Source organism: Leuresthes tenuis, unplaced genomic scaffold (assembly GCF_036924035.1).
Source record: "Leuresthes tenuis unplaced genomic scaffold, fLeuTen1.0.hap1 SCAF_9, whole genome shotgun sequence".
NCBI lineage: Eukaryota > Metazoa > Chordata > Actinopteri > Atheriniformes > Atherinopsidae > Leuresthes > Leuresthes tenuis.
The window spans coordinates 9495445-9512294 of record NW_027325363.1 but is presented as its reverse complement, the minus strand read 5'-3'; the positions used below and the strand labels follow the sequence as shown (position 1 = coordinate 9512294).

Below are 16850 nucleotides of genomic sequence, written 5' to 3'. Positions count from 1 at the left end.
TTATTTAAAGGTAACCAACCCAGTTTCCTTCATAAACAGATAGTCTCCATGTCAGCACTTCCTCTCCTCTACCCTCCACAGCACAGCTCATCATTTATTCATTTGGCATATCACTTCCACATCATGGCTCATGTTTCATGACATTCCTCACCGATTTGTGGTGCAACAGGAGACTGCAAATATAAGTTGTCGGGTGAAGACTTTGCAAGTCAAACATTTATTTGTTTTTTGGCTTTTAAGCTTTGACAGTTGTCTTCACACTGAGCACATTCAACAAGCAAAGTCTTGATCTGACAATATTCATGCAATCATCCATCAGTATTACCACAAATCCGTTAAGTGTTAATATGCACACCAAATCATTTCATCTGAAGAATTTCAGATTATTTCCTTGACTTATTGAAAACACAAATGTAAACATCCTCATTGCCTTATTTCAGTTTCTGTGCAGTGGTCAGATTTTGGTTTCATCCAAACAAGCCCCCTCTGTACTGAGAGCAAACAAATGGTTCATGGAGCTGCAGCGAAACGATTAAGCTGCTGGTTGGGCAAAGACGATGCCCAGCTTTAACATCGATACATTCCTAAGAAACTGTATGCTACTATAATGGCGGTTTCCATTTCATTCCTATTTATCTGCTGTTCTTGTTCTTTGAGAGCTTTGGGACTAACCTGTGAAAGTGTAGCAGGCCGAGCAACTCGAGCGCCTCACCATGCTTTGCACTGTGTTTCTGGAATTGTTTGTAATCTTAAAGAGACAGTATTTCTTTTGCACGGTTCCTTTTGTGTCACAAAAGGAATCGGATCTTTTTTCTCTCTTTCTGTCTTTTTTTTCCTTTCTTCGTTTTGTTTCATGGTGATCTGTTATATCGCGTCATGAATCGATCACGTGTGGCTCTACGGTCCGGCTCTCTGAGAACATAATGAAGTTAGTATTGCCCTTCCTGCCTTGCTTTTTGCTGCAGTGTGCCTGCTTTTTCAATTTGTGAAATTGACAAGAACATGACACAAAGATAAGCATTTTATGCATAAAAGTATTGCAAGTTGTTTTTATTGAAAAAAAATGTATACATACAGATTTGATAGTGTATTTTTATTACAGGAATATGAATCTTATTTTGAGGCTAGAAATATTCCTTCGTCTAGTTGTGATTTACCAATTATCTAAATTAAATGTAGCCTACAGTATTTAGTAAGATATAAGCAATGTATTTTAGGTTAATATGAATCTAAACATCGATGTCTTGTTATTGTTTAAGGGATCATTGAGAGTTTGTGTACATTTCCCTGCTTTGACAAACAATCACTGGAGCAAGAGAAAAGGGATACTGTCTCTTTAAATCTGTCCCCACATCTGTGATTGGATGTAATTAAGGCCCTCTCTGGGATGTCAGGTGTAAGATGGCCCTCATTGTTTTCTGTAACCCTTTGAGTGCTTGAACAAGACAACTTTACATGTTTACAAGCAGATACAGGCAAATATAATCATATCTGCCCCTAATTTATCTATTTATTTATTTATTCATTAATTAATTAATTAATTTATTCATTTATTTATTATCCCATTTTACAATTGACTAAATATGAAATATGGCAGCCTCCCCACTTCTCTGAAAGCTTTCTGCTTCCCATTTTAAGTAAGCAGTGATTTCTTCAGTGTTCTGCCTGTGTTTCCCCTCAGGTCCTCAAAGGGTTATGTTTCCTGCCTTGTTCTTTTCAACCAGGATTTTCAAGTGTTCTGTATTTAAATCTCTTCCAAAAACACCTGTTGCTTAACATCCTGATAGTCAAAGTTTTGTCATCTCCCCAGAACAACTGATTCTAGTCTGTGAATGTGCCTTCTCTCTCTGGTTTCTGCTTCTTTATCCTTGGATTATCTTTGTTTTCAGCTTCTCGCTGTTTGTTTTCTTCCCTTTCTTCTGACTCTGCATGCCCTTGTATTCAAATGACTGAAATCTAATTTTACAAGTGTTAGTTTGACAAACCTCTTGTAATGATAGACCTCTTTCACAGTACTTTGTGACCTTTCTCTCTTTCTCTCTACTCATATTGTCGTAATAAATATTACTGTTGGTATTGCTGAAATGCGTACCGTCTTATTTTTTCCTTTCCTTTCTTGAGAGGGTCTGATGTGGTCTGATGACACGATGCTTACACAAGTAGATCCTTGTCAATTTCACAAATTGCTTCGCAAAAATAGGAAGGGTTCAACGAGGTGGATTTATGTGTTTGAGGGAGATTTGAATGCTGAAGTGTTGACAAATGTGTGCAAGCTGTAAGTCAATAATAGTCACAAAGAAAATGATCAAAACACACGGCGTGAACCAGCACATGTAGTGACAGCGAATATGTTTTATTGAGGTGGGTAAAAAGCCCGCTTTGAGACAAAATCCTTTAGGTACAAAGAGATCAGCTCCAATTATTGTCAAGAAACGGTTTGTCACTGTTGAAAACAGCCAGCGTCGTATATCCAGAGAAGAGGGATAAGATGTGTTAGTGTTGCAGAATGATGAATATGATTCACCTCAGGCATGAAAACAAAAAGAGATAATTTATTAAACAGAATTCTCTACTGTGTGAGAGGGAGGATGTCTTCCTTCAACATAGTGGGTAGGTATTACTGTCAGATTTAGAAATGTGCTGATATCTAATTCATGCAACTGTGTTCTCTAAAGTGCAAAACATGGGGGGGGGGGTCCTTTTACAATATATATCATGAAGTGAAATGACTGGTTTAACCAGATCACTAAAGAACAAACCTACATGTTTTCTTGCTCCTCTCTTGCATTTTTCTAGTCGCAGAGATGGTTTAGCTTTTACTTGAGCAGCCTGTGAGACATTTGTGGTATTTGGGGGCTTCCATCTGAATGCAATATCAGCGAGGCTAACGAGATTTAAACATGGCAAATATCCTCTCTCTGAACCAATAGATTTAAACAAAAGAGTATTTCTTAAAGGGCTGTTTATTTTTAAAGACATGACCCTACAGTTAAATCTGCACGTGGACAACTATCCATTGTTTTTAGTAAAATAAATATTCCTGTATCTGTGTTTCTTAGTTTATAGGCATCATGAAAACCGATATTCAAAACTGGTGGATATAACACAGTAGCCTGTCAGCTGGATGAGAGAATACATTTTGAAATGTTGGTGAAATTACCCTTTAAGAATCTCGAAACCCCTTTTGGACTGTAGATGATAAGTGTGACATAGTTATTATGCGACAGAATTCTCCGTCCTCCGTCCAGGCTCATTTGTCTTCCTCCTATCATGACAGCATCTGTGCTATTCGTAGGAACCACTCGTATGTCTGTGTTGTCATTACAGAAGGAGACGACATGAAATTTGACCCCTTTGGGACATCGGCCCTCAGCACCCTGGCCAGCTATGACTGGTCAGACCGGGAGGAAAGCCTGCCCGGTGAGGTCAGAAGGCAGCAGAGTTCGGAAGGAGCTTCCCTTCCATCTTTAGTCCCGTCACAGAGGAAGGAACTGAGCTTTGGAAGCAGTGAAAACGTCACAAGCAGCTCCGTCGCAAAGATCACGACCTCCTTAACCACAGAGGAATATGCAGACGACAAGTTTGAGACCTTCGCTGACTTTGGTTCCGGTGACCAAGCCGGTGTCAATGACGAGGATGATTTTGGAGACTTTGCCAGTACTGTTTCTGAAAAGTCCGACTCGCCAGCTGCCACGGCCGAGGCGTCCTCAGAGGGAAACCAAAGTGAAGCCTCAGATGAGTTTGGTGCCTTCCAAGGGGACAAGCCCAAGTTTGGCAAGTCAGACTTCCTCAAAGCCAGCGCTCAGGCCAAAGTCAAGTCCAGTGAGGAGATGATCAAGAACGAACTGGCAACCTTTGATTTGTCCGTTCAAGGTGAGTCATCGTGAAGATCCTCTTACATTACAATTACTTTCTCTAGAATCACCAGTCTAGAAGGGAAACTTTTTAGTCAATGCAAATGAAACAGTTATATTTCCAGTGTCTTAAATTTGTTGCTTTTCTTTCTTTGTTAACAGAACTTCTTGATGATTATATAATTTAAGAGATCACATTGGATTCAGGGAGTGTTTAATGGTAGATAATTATTAAACAGTTATCTCTAATTGCAGCCCTAAAGCTGTCAAAAATATATGGCATCCAAATTGATTTAATTTCCAGTGTTTGGTAAACAGAGAAAGCTGAAAATCTTCACGTGGAGAGCTGGAATAATTGATTGTGTGCTACTTTGTGTGACAAAATGTTAGCCAATAGAACCATTCTCTAATAATTCTATTGATTATCATTTAATTTACAGTATCAGCACTAAAATGAGATGTTGATATCTGTATTTAGACCAGACTTTGGGAAACATAGACTCTCTTGGCCACCTGTTTGGCTCTGAAATGGCTCCACGAGCATCTTTTGCCAACCCGCCTCTTCACTGTGGGCCGTCATATCTGTAATAAAGCTGTCAGACATTAGATGGTAGTGTTGAGATGACAGCCCTGCTCTCATGGCAGTGACTGCTGAGATGGATGTGCAAAGGCCAACAAATCCATGCGCAGAAATGAACCGTATCCACTTCAAGGCTGCTCATTCTTCTAACTGCTGTTTGCCGGTTTTATGTTCCACAAATAATTAATTACAATTTCCTGCACCGTTATAAAAGCCCCACAGATTAATGTCCCTGTGCTGGATTTAATTTGTGTGAAGAAGCGGGGTTCACTAACTTCTCTTCGCCCTGCAGAACAGTAATCTGATCTGTGGTGGGACTTTGTGCTAGTCTGAGTGGATGGGGGATGATGACACATGCCTCTTTTGGTGGTGGAGAACTTGGGGGTGTATTACCTATGTCTGGATGATCCTAGTTCATGTGTGTACACACACACACACACACACACACACACACACACACATGCTGTAACTGCAAGCCCCACTGGGTAGTGTTGACTTAGCATGTGTTTGTTGTCATATTTTGCCAGGATTTGTCTGTCTGTGAATCCCTATGAATTATTCATACCTGAGTATTTGTGGCTCTGTTTTGTACCTAATTATTGTTTGCCACAAATTAAGCATTTACTCATGCCACACTTCTCCAGGAGGAGTTGGCCACAACAGAATGAAAGTCTGATTGCAAACAAACAGGTGCATAGCTCAGAAAGAGTCATCACTAAGAGTTGCTGCTCATGCATGTCTGCGGTTGTCTCGTACAGCATTGTGTTTGTGGTTCTGTCTAACATTAGTCATCACCTTCTTGTGTCCTCTCTTCGCCTCAGGCTCCCACAAACGCAGCCACAGTTTGGGTGAGAAGGAGATTGGCCGATCACCGCCGTCTCCAGCTCCTGAGCAGCCTTTCAGAGACCGATCCAACACCCTGAGCGAGAAGCCTGCCCTGCCGGTCATCAGGGACAAGTACAAAGATCTAACTGGGGAGGTGGAGGTGAGGCGGGTTATTGTTTTTAACAACCAACCGATCTCAGCACTGTTAATACTCAGTACTGTTGAAGGCTGCTAAAACAACAGTGCTGCTTCTGTCTCGTCTTTATGTTCACTTCGAAATGCTTTATTTTTATGTTGTTGCAGGAGAGCGAACGCTATGCGTATGAGTGGCAGAGATGTCTGGAAAGTGCTCTGGAGGTTTGTTTGAATATAATCATCTTCTATTGTGGGTCTAAATGTGAGAGCAACAATACTAATGTAGTAGAATAATTGAGATAATTACATGAACTGAAATGTTTTTCCACTAAAACTTTCTTTATCATGTATATCTTGGGACATATTCTCTTCATATCTGTAAATATGATTATAGAATTGATCTTTTTAGTATATTAAAGGAGGACACAGCATCATGTTCAGCTTGAACTATATGTTTTAATTTTCTTGACATTAAAATGTCATAAACATACTCCAGCAGGAATGAGGTAGTGTCCAGGAGTTTAAACTGTAAGAATAAACACATTAAACTACTTAAACTATTAGCAGAACTATTAGTTTTCCTTTGACACTAAAATGTTTAAAAACATACAAATATTGAAAGATAAAGATAATGCACTCATTGGCAGAAGTTAGTGTGACATCAAAAACGATGAGGGAAAAAAAAAATGTGACAAAGATAGTGTGTGACGAAACGGTGGCTTTTGTCTTTCCACGTTAAGGTCATCACCAAAGCCAACAACACCCTGAACAGCATCAGCAGCTCCTCTGTCTGCACCGAGGTCATCCAGTCCGCTCAGGGCATGGAGTACCTGCTGGGTGAGAAACTGCACACACACCCACACACACACGAAGACACACCAGTATTTCCAACGTTCTGATCTGAACTGACTCATCTACATAAGCACACAACCCAAATCAGACGTATATGGTTTGAAAAAGACTTTCCTCTGATGGTGCACAACAGGGCCTGTTGCTTTCCACATGAAACAACAACAATAGTTAGCTAGAGGGGAGTCGGTTAGACGGACTTCTAACTGACACGCAGTGCATGTGTTTAAAGTTAATCAATGAGGTCCCAGGATGAGATGTAAAGTGGGAGCAAGAGACTGTTCAGCAACACTGTGTGTGGTCTCAGAGCCTCTGAAAGACTTCCAGGACACAAATGACAAGATTAAGATAAACTCTGGTGTGATGGCGTGTTTCTGCTCAGCCTGACAAGGTTCGTTTTTCTCAGATAACCATTTAAAACGTCAACTGAAGGGCCAGGGCACCATGTACATCTACACAAAAAGGGCTACGAAGTGTATTTATGTCTTCATGTGTGTTGTTTTTGTATTTTGACTGTCAGGTGTGGTGGAAGTGTATCGTGTGACCAGGCGAGTGGAGCTGGGCATCAAGGCGACAGCGGTTTGCTCGGAGAAGCTCCAGCAGCTGCTGAAAGACATCAGCCGCGTGTGGAACAACCTCATAGGCTTCATGTCGTTGGCCAAGCTCACAGTAAGATGCTCACAAACATCTGTTTTAAAAAGTTCCCTGTTACAACCCAGACATGTTTAAGTAAACATAATAACGTCATAATGGAGGTGAACTCACAACACAGTTTCCACCAGTAGCAGTATGACGTGTTAGTGACTCAGTATCTTTTCTCCATTTGTGTATAATCAATGATTGATCGATTTGGATGTGATGCAGCTGAAGTCTTTAGGTTGTCTGGTGTTGCATCAGCAGGGACAACGAGGACAGTATAGATTTATTTACCCAGCTGTCTGACAGTGTCTGTAAAACAGAAGCAGAGAGCAGGCAAAATGCGGTCATCTGCAATGCCAGCAGAGGAGTTTTCAGACCGTTAACGGTTAAACTGAGACAGCATCTTAAATTAGGTGAAAATTAGAGAAATTTGTTTTGAAAAGGAGAAGCAAAAACTTTTTTTTTTCTTTTCTTTTCTTATTCCACGTAGTCAAAGTAAAAAGTTGATGAAGCAGGATGTTTTAATGTCAGCAGACTTGCTCTCAGTGCTGTTATTATATGAAATAGAAATAACTACATTTTGCCTTGCAGCAGGAAGTAAATGGTGTTTGTGTGTTTGTGTGTAGCCTGATGAAAGCTCCCTAGATTTCTCCTCCTGTATTCTGCGGCACGGCATCAAGAATGCCAAGGAGCTGGCTTGTGGAGTTTGTCTGCTCAACGTTGATGCCCGCAGCAAGGTTTGTGCACACACACACACACACACACCCCCAGAATAACTGTGGTGGATCCATTTTTACACGAAATTAGTGCTCATCATCAGCGGATAACAACTGACATTTCTTTGACTTTGAAACATTTTGCAGAGCAAAGAGGGAAGCGCTATTGGACGTCTGTTTAAACGAGTAGGCGACAGTCAGCTGTCATCCACATCTCATTCCACTCTTTTGCACTTGGGGCCTCGGGGGTCTTTTCTCCTTTTACAGACGGGCCCTGCAGGGGGCCAAAGTGACAGGATTCACCTCTCCACAGCTCCTCTGTTACAGGCGAATCGTAACAAACCTGTTTCTGAAAAAGCAGGTTCATTGTGTGAAATATAAACAAAATAAAACTGCGGTTATTTTGTGTCTACAATTAGTACAAAAACGACATCTTAAAAGTTTTTTGCTCGTTTTGCAGACATCAGCCACAGTCACTCCTCCTTCATTACTGCTGTCAGGCTTCTCCTTCTCACAGGGCACATGATGCAAGTGATGACAGGCTGTCATAGACATCTGTCACAGATGGCAGAATTACATCAAACTTTCCAACTGAAATGACCCAGTTTGATTAACAGATTATGTCACCTTTTGTTAAGCTACTGTTAGCTCAGTGTTCGTCATAAGTTTGTTATCAGTCCCATGAAATTTCGCTGCCATACTTACACACAGCACTGTACATATGTTTTGTTTATTTTCACTGTGCTGAAAGACAGTTAAGTTGGTATAGTAGAAGAAACAGAGCAGCTGTGGCAGCTGTTTACAGGTAGTCAGTGACTGCTGGCTAACGCGTGGTCTTCATTGTCTGATGACTGAAACAAAAGAAAGAATACAGTTTATGTACACAAAGTAGGAAAGAAATACAATATTAAGGGCTGACAGTAGGCAGAATGCAAATACTTGGTATTATGTAGAACTATTATTAAATATACAATAATACGATTTTTTTGGCAATATCATCCGTCCAACACTAGCTGGAGTCTTAAATCAAATGAAGAGCAGAACAGAGCAGCTAAAGCCTGACAGCCTAAAGGCTGCTCTGTTTTGACAGAGCTGTTACTCCACTGTCAGTGTAGTTAGATTGATCTTCCTGTGAAGCAGACAGCCCGTCTTGAAGCACTTTGTTACTCTAACAGTCTCCAAACCCTCCACGTCTCTTGTTTTTGTGCCCAACAATGTGAAAAAAAAAAGTCAAAGCATGGCAGTTCAGACCTGCTCAAAAAGTGTTCTGAAGCTCTGATTGGACAGTCATTCTTCAGAGGAGTGAGGCTGTTGTCACCCAGCTTTTGTACCCGGGTATGACTAGAAAATATCCAGGGATAACAACATGCAATCAGATAGTGGAGAGCTGTCACTTTGGCACCGCAGGATGGGTTTTTGCACTCTGGGATTGGTTCTTCAAGGTATTGGGGTTGTTTCATGTTTTTTCTCCTGCCACCTCCATCTCGAGGTAACTGCTCACCTCCACACTTTCAGCTAACAACCATCAGTGTCTGTAATAACTGTTCTCTGAATGGGGCCTTGTGCAGAATGGCTGTGTGTCTACCTCTTTGGCTGTGATTTTTGCTGATGTGGGCCATTAATGGTGTTCTCGGACCCTGCGGTTTGGAAGGCAGATCGGTGGTGCTGATTGTTTCTCGTGATCCCTCTGCTGCTCGGCCAGAGCCAGATGGATGGTCCAGGCAAGAAATGACTGACTGAGAGGCATCTTGGCTGTGAGCAGATGTAGCTTGAACCTGCACACATAACAGAACACTTCCTTACACATCGCACTCAGGCGTGCAGGCTGAAATTAATGCAGTTTTGTTTTGTCTGTGTGCCACAAGCATGAGATTAATAGCCCATCTTTTAATTACATTTTTGGCAGAGCCACACTGGTAAGAATGTATAAAAGCCAAGTGGAGGCTAGAATCCCCTTTGAGTATAATGAAGTGAAAGAACAGCTTTGGCTGCAGCCGAGAGCACTGATTGTTTCATTGTCCTTTAGTGAAGAGGTGCTGATTTGTTTGTTCAACCAAGGGCAAAGAGGGAGGACATGTTCACGTGGCATCAGCAGATGGGTTCATGGGCATCTTGTCATGATGTCTGTAATGAGCAAAAAATAAACGCACTCGGTCAGTCCATTTCGCCTTGTTCCTGTCTGATAGTGGTAGGAAGCAGCTTTTTCTCATATTTGTTTCCTCTTAAGGAGAGACAGAAATTATGCTCATTTAGGCATTGATAGGGGGACGTGCAGGAAATGAGACATTTATTTAAATGCAGGTTTCTGAGGTGCCTCAAAGATTTGGATGATTATCCAGCAGTCTCTGTGTAGCAGACACTTACAGAAGCTAAGAGAAGTCTGGGAATTTTCCGTCTCCTGAACGTTAAGCATTATAAACCTGTGTTGGGTCGTCTATCGCTACTTGGTTTACCGTAATATGGTTAAAGAGTAGCAGAGTTCCTACACAGATAAAGAGATTCCTTATAAGTCCAGGTTCTAAAATTTGGACGATTGAATTTTTTTTTTGAACAGGGAGCATAAATGTTTTTTATTTTCTCGTTGTTTAACTCCTAAAAATTCAAACTTTGCTGTGTACACAAGTGTATAAGTGAGAAAACATGCAACACATTGTTGGAAGGCAAACTTTAATGGCTCCTCATCTACTGAGGAGTATTTTTCTGTTAAAAACAGGCTCTCTTCATTGAAAATCCCAACATACCACTTCAGTAAAACATTTAGCCCCTCTAAAATGTGCTCACAGAATGGTGGCGTTGCATCATTTCAAATGACTTTTAGCTGTGCCTGACCTTTCACATATTCGCTCTTGTAAATTTAAATCTAGTTGTTGATACTTGGATTACAAAATACAAGGTGCTACTCTCCCATGTAGACACTGGTGCATCAAATGGCAAACATCAGAAAGCTATTAATACATTTCTGAAAACACGTCCTGCAGGTAGCAAAATAACTGCAATCAATCCTCTGTGTTCAGGTATAAAATGTGTTTTTTATCGAGTTTACAAGGTTAAAATGTGGCACAACAGATACCAAAACTAAATCTAAATGTCAAGACATAGTAGAGATATGCACTTGCTGTGACAGTGAGAAATGTGTTGGAGGAATTATCCAACAAAGAGAGCGACATGTGAAGGGCAGCACTGGAAAACATTCATTTTTGGACCGTGTTAACAATTAGGAAATGAAATTTGTAAGGCTTGGGGTTGTGGTCTTCTAGCAAATAGCTCACACTGGAGTCCTCTACAGACATCTGTTCACAAAAAGTCCATATCCTTCAAAAAGCCATCTGATCAAGCTCAGTTAGATTTTGTTTATAGATTAGAATTTAGTTTATTGTCATTTGATGACCTAAATGTTCAGAACGTAATTCTACAGAATCTGCTGGTCAGATTTCTTCAGTACAAGCGCGCGCAGGTTTATCAGGTTATTCTGTCACGGCAGCTCCTCTAATTCTCCCTTCGGCCCATATTTGTGTGTAAACCACACAATCTGCACTCATCTGCTTCTCTGAGCGGTGGCTGAAATCTTTAATCAATGTTTTAGATCACTGCGGGTCAAATATCTTGTATTCTGAGAGAAAATGTGTGGGAGGCCTGAGGATAATCACTTCAAGTCTTTCATGTTTTCACTTGCAAATATACTGTGAAAAGTGGCGGAACAGCAGCTCTGAGTGTTTGCTCGCTGCTCACTCTCTTCATACTCGTCTTTGCTCTCTGCATGGCATGAAAACAGTCGCCTCACCTTTCTGATTGCTCTTTTGCTTTCAGCTTTTGACTAAAGACAGTGCCTGGAGGTTAAGGGTAATCATGCTTCATCTATTTTTACATTTATGAAAACATGAGACAGCATAGAGAAGCTTGCTTTGAGCTTAGGGCTTCGGTAGATTTTCATATTATCTGAGAAGATGGTGGCCCAGCCTGAATCCCTAACCTTTCCCACAGTTGCAAAGGTCAGGTGAATTATTGGTCCCTATATCTGACAACTCCAGTTTGAAAGCACAAATGTTTTTTTACTCTGTGTAGTTACCGCAGGCTGTCCGTCTAAAAGCATCTATCCAGTTGTAATGAGCCTCCTCTATGCAGCTGAAGTCTTCAGGGGGGCAGGGGGGGTTGAGCAGAGGGGCGTTTTTTTTACAGGTGGAGGTTTTACAGTACGTCTTTGTGTGACCACCCTTTCATTTCACATCCTCGCCCTCCAACATTTCCAGCTTCGGCAGTCCTGAGTGAAGGTTTGTGGAAACAAGTAGGCCAGGGCACAAAGAGCTCTGAAAGGAAATCGCTCGGCTTGTGAAATGTGAGCGTGTGAGAAAAAGTGAAGAGTGGAAAATGTGTCATTCAGCTTGCATTAGAATACCCTCATCGAGCAGAGCGTCTAAGCTGCTGGCTGCATTCATGCAGCTGGATATGTATTTGACTTAACGCTGGATGTTTCTTTTCCTTGTGCGCAGTCATTGCACTCTGCATGCGTTTCACTCTGCTTCTGTGTGGGAGGTTATGATTCACTGCACATGACTCATTCCTCTCTCTGGCTTTAGCTCCATCATTTCACCAGGGATGCAAACTCCTCAGCTGCACACGTTAGCATCTCCTGATTGCACACACGGGGCTACAGCTGACCCAGTGAAAATCCAGACTTGCCCACAGCCGTCATGTGGGAGGTCAGATCGGCCCGTCTCATCCGAACAGCTCCAGTACAGAGAATGTTTGTTGGGCAAATCAAATTATTAAGCAAATAGTTTGTCTGTGGGCATTTTTAACATTTCTATTCAAAATAAATAAAGTAATCCATATTTGCCTGCACAGACCCAAGAACATGTTAGAAGTACATCGAAGCCTTTTTATATGTCATGTTGTGTACATTCATGTACTGTTGTGCCTCCACAGGTTTGTATAAATAACCATTTAAGTGTTCCTCAGCATGTGGGCACTTTCACTTCCCTCAGAATGATTGCCAGAGATTTATTTAGAGTCTTTGTAAAGAATCAGTCCAGTTAGGAGGCAGTCAGTGAGATGCTCACAGTAGGGCGCTGTGCAGCTCACACACACACTTTAGAAACACACACCTATTAGATGTTAAGTATTATTTACATTCAGTGTGGTTCTCATGGTTATTTTCTTGTACTTGAATGTGATATTTTAGAAGACTTGAGGTTTTCCCTGATGGTACTCCATGCGTACGGAGAACTTTTCTCCTCCATAACTTTACCGCAGGGTCACCAACATAACCGCTGTCACTGCAGTGAACCTTGAAACAACATGAATTATATTCTAAATGAACCTGTGTGTCCTAACTTATTACGTTTTTAGAGGCTGATAAGTCACAGCACGTGTTACGACTTATTCTTAATGTTGAAGCATGATTCTGGTTTATTTCAACCTGATGCATTTGGCAGACAACAGCGTAGCTTCTGCAGCTCTCGAAACTCGGATCTTTGCGTTTTTTTCTTTTTGAGTCTGAAGTCTTGAGACAGACATAAGCTGCCTGGATATGTGGGGACTCTCTCTGTCTGATCTAATCCCATTCTTCATCTTCCACTGACATTGGTTGTTACTTAGATTTACTGTTTTGTGAACCTTCACATTTTCTCTGAATTGTCTAGAGTTGCAAAGTTAGAATTGCCACCGGAGCCTCAGTAGCCACATTAATAGGGTGTAAGGCAGGTTTAAATGAACTGGATTGAGAAAGGAGCTACGGTCCATCAAGGTGCATTCCCTTTCTACCAGTTTTAAGATGAGGGCAGTTTGAGCTGGTATCAAAAAGCAATCAAAGTTTTGTGAAATGTATTCTTGCAGCTGTCCCATGATCCTGCTCACAGACCAACTGCACTCAAAACATGTTTCTGCCTCCTTTTAAGAACTTCAAAATGAAATGTATTGACTACCATCATTGCAGAGGGCGCATGTATAAGAAAAACCTGCATACGTGACTCCTCCAGTGTGTGCCTCCTCTGCAGATCTCGTCTTTAATATTTCCCCCTTTCACTCGGACAGGCTTTCAACTCTGAGACAGACAACTTCAAGCTGATGTACGGGGGCCACCAGTACCACGCCAGCTGTGCCAATTTCTGGATTAACTGTGTGGAGCCCAAACCCCCAGGCCTCATCCTGCCTGACCTGCTCTGAGCTGCCATGGTAACGCTGCTGGGACTAATTAACATCAAATAGCCGGAGCAGCCGCTCGCCTCACGCAGAGGTTGAGAGAAGGACATTTAAAGTCACCGGATCCCACTTCTTCTTGTTTTAATTCCCATTTAGGTGAACTCAGTCTCTCTTTACAGCTGCGTTCACTTAGGTCAGCTTTTGAGGTCATATTTAAATCTATTACTGATGCTGCTTGATTTTCTTCTAATTATCACTTCAGAGTTGGTTAATGTTACAAAATCACTAATAATTAGAGTCATATTTAAACTATTAGGTGTGCAATATCATTAAAAACACTGGCACAGGATGTCAGTGAGCATCTGGAGTTTTTAATGTCTCTTGTTTCTTTGCTTCTGTTTGAATTTTATTCATGACTCCCTTTGCTTCCTGTGAAGCAGACATGTTGAATCATAAGTCAAATATTGTACTTGAATTACTTTCACGCGGCAGGTCTGTTTGATGAAACTCTGAGGCTGTTATGATTTTAATATCTTTTTGAAAAACATTCAGACTCACTGCTGTGCTACAAGACAGTTGTCTGTTTTTATGCATTGTGTTAAATTAACTGCTCTGAATGTCTTTTTGCACTGTTGGGAAAGAAATGTAACATCTTTTGAGGTATTTAATTTGGTTTTTATAGATATTGAGGGAGTAGGGGGGTGAACAGATGGGACTTGGAGAGAATAATGTTTTTCTGTATTGATGTGTGCAGATTTAAAAGTCTGGACGAAGTTGACTGTGTGTGTGAAGTAAAATTACAGCTGATTTTTCTGTATATTACAGTGTTATGCTGTAGCAATGTAATTATCACCAACTGTAATGTGAATGTGAAACAAATAAATAAGTGTGCCTACAGGTTGGATTCACAGATTATTACATTGTTCTGACTCAGAAGTTAAGACAAACGTTTTTCAAGGTTTGAAATTTTGACCCAAACACATTGAAGGTTTTACTGGTCTCTGTAACTGACTTCCTGAATCTGCCGAACCTAAAATGCAACGACGGCTGAGCAGCTAGACGCAGAGACATGGAATTCAAAGGAACCTAAACTGTATTTATACATTTGCTCTTTTAGGCTGCAACGCTAAACTTTCTCACTATTTAAAGAAATAACTTTTTCTTTTCGAGAGTTCAATGAATAACTGCAAAAGGCAGTCACTCAAAGCTTTGAATTAAAAATACATTTCCTCTCCACATCATCCATGCATAGTTTTGCTCATTTTGTAGGGCCAGGACTGCCACATTCATAGCTCTATGTTGCAATTTTTTTCATCAAAAAGCAAGAGAGTTCCTGGTTTGAATCCCGGCTGGGGCTTTTCTGTGTGGAGTTTGCATGTTCTCTCTGTGTATGTGTGGCTTCTCTCTGGGTCCTCCGGCTTCCTCCCACTGCCCAAAAACAAGCATGTTATATGATTCTAAATAAACTGTAGGAGTGAGAGCTTGCATGGTTGTTTGTCTTGTTTGTCTCTGTGTGGCCCTCTGATGGACTGGCGACCTGTCCTCAACGCACCCCGCCTCTCACCTAGTGGCAGCTGGGATAGATGGGTGGAAAATCCATCAAAAGTTCTGTACCCATATGCACTTAATGATTTAACGGTTGGAAAGCCTTTAGCCTTGAATGCAGTTCAGTGGAACAAAAAAAAATGTAAGAGTTACAATAAGAGTCAACCAATAGCACCTCCATCCATCTATTCATTTTCTTCCACTTATCCAAGGTCGGGTCACAGAGGCAACAGACCCAGGCGGGAAACCCAGACATCCCTCTCCCCAATGACCTCCACTTCCTCCTGAGGGTTCTCAAGGACAAGACATCTGTCCATCTCTCGCTCCATCCTAATGCATCCTGCCTTAAAGCTCCATTGTGAGATGAATTTACTCAAACAGTAATAATCCACAGAACCTCACAGTAAAATTAGCGTTGATGGAACAAAAATGAATAGAAATACGTTGCTAAATGTTAGTTTATTGTCAAGTATTATTTCTTATACCCACCACTACTACAAGGGGTATACAGCTACCCTCTGAAATAACTGCAATGCTAGAGTTAATTTCCATCTCATCTAAACATGTCATTAAATTAAGGATATCTTTGACCCAAAAGATGTTTTTTAAACAAACATGAAGTGCATTGAAAAATGCATTTCCTTTTAAAAACCTGGAAACTTTTAAAGTGGTTTTAGAATTAATGTAGCTGGAGAAATCAGCTTGGGGCAGTTTTGACAGCTGAATAAATCCTGGTTTTATAAAAACAAAAAGGTAAATTTGATCAGGAAAGGTTTAACGGATAATGCGTTAATTTGTGAGCTCTGGAGAATCTAGACAAATTTCTTCCTAAGTAGCAAACCGGCGCCTGGTTTAGTAAGAAAATCATCAGAGCAGCATTGATTTTTTTCTTCTGCCACTTAGTTTACTTTTCAAAGTGTTAAACTATTGAACTCCTTGGTGTTTTGTTCAAAACTCATTCAAAATGAATTGGAGGTTCAAACTTTTATATATATATCAGTCTGTATTTCTGTTCAAGGATGGACATCCTGAATTCAATTCATCAGGCTTTCTGGTGTTTTTCTGCATGCTTCTCTGTTGACGCTTCCGTCGTCAAATGCAGAAACACTGCAGCACATTTTTCTTTCCAATAATGTACTTTCTCTGAGGCCAGAGAGGCCTCATCATTTCCATCACTTTGTCACAAAATGGAATAAATTCTCCTCCAACAAGTCTGCCAGCCTTGCTGGCGGTTGAGCTCAGCCAATCAGATGAGATGTCTCGGGGCTCCGTGAAACCTGTCTCATTATGACTCTCGTACTCTTCAGGTGTGTTCTCAAATATACATTTTTATCTCTCTCCGTTCTCTAATTTATTTCCAGCAGAAAATTAATTCATCTCCTATCACAGCGAACAGCAGGATTACAGAAAATTACAAATGCTGAAATCAATTACTGAACCAGGCTGAGTAATTCAAAATGCAGCTTGTATCGCTCCTTTCTGCGCCTGTCATCTTCACGCCTATTCTCTGCAACATCGTCCTGAAACGATCGCTTTGGGAGATATGTGATGGAGTTGATACTGTACTGT

The 16850-nt window shown here is 41.0% G+C and overlaps 1 protein-coding gene across 8 annotated transcripts in view; it reads left to right on the top strand.

Annotated features, from left to right (window-relative positions):
• Positions 1–14633, top strand: part of synrg (synergin, gamma) — a 32963-nt gene extending 18330 nt beyond the window's left edge. For 6 of the 8 annotated variants that reach the window (XM_072392209.1, XM_072392208.1, XM_072392207.1 and 3 more), the window contains 8 exons: positions 3328–3873; positions 5256–5419; positions 5563–5616; positions 6135–6231; positions 6764–6912; positions 7509–7619; positions 7746–7784; positions 13629–14633. In XM_072392209.1, coding sequence (XP_072248310.1) covers positions 3328–3873; positions 5256–5419; positions 5563–5616; positions 6135–6231; positions 6764–6912; positions 7509–7619; positions 7746–7784; positions 13629–13760 — 1292 coding nt within the window. In that variant the 3' untranslated portion in view covers positions 13761–14633. The remainder of the gene's footprint in view (positions 1–3327; positions 3874–5255; positions 5420–5562; positions 5617–6134; positions 6232–6763; positions 6913–7508; positions 7620–7745; positions 7785–13628) is intronic. The other 2 variants (XM_072392210.1, XM_072392205.1) reach the window with 1 other exon arrangement.
• Positions 14634–16850: the final 2217 nt, after the last annotated feature.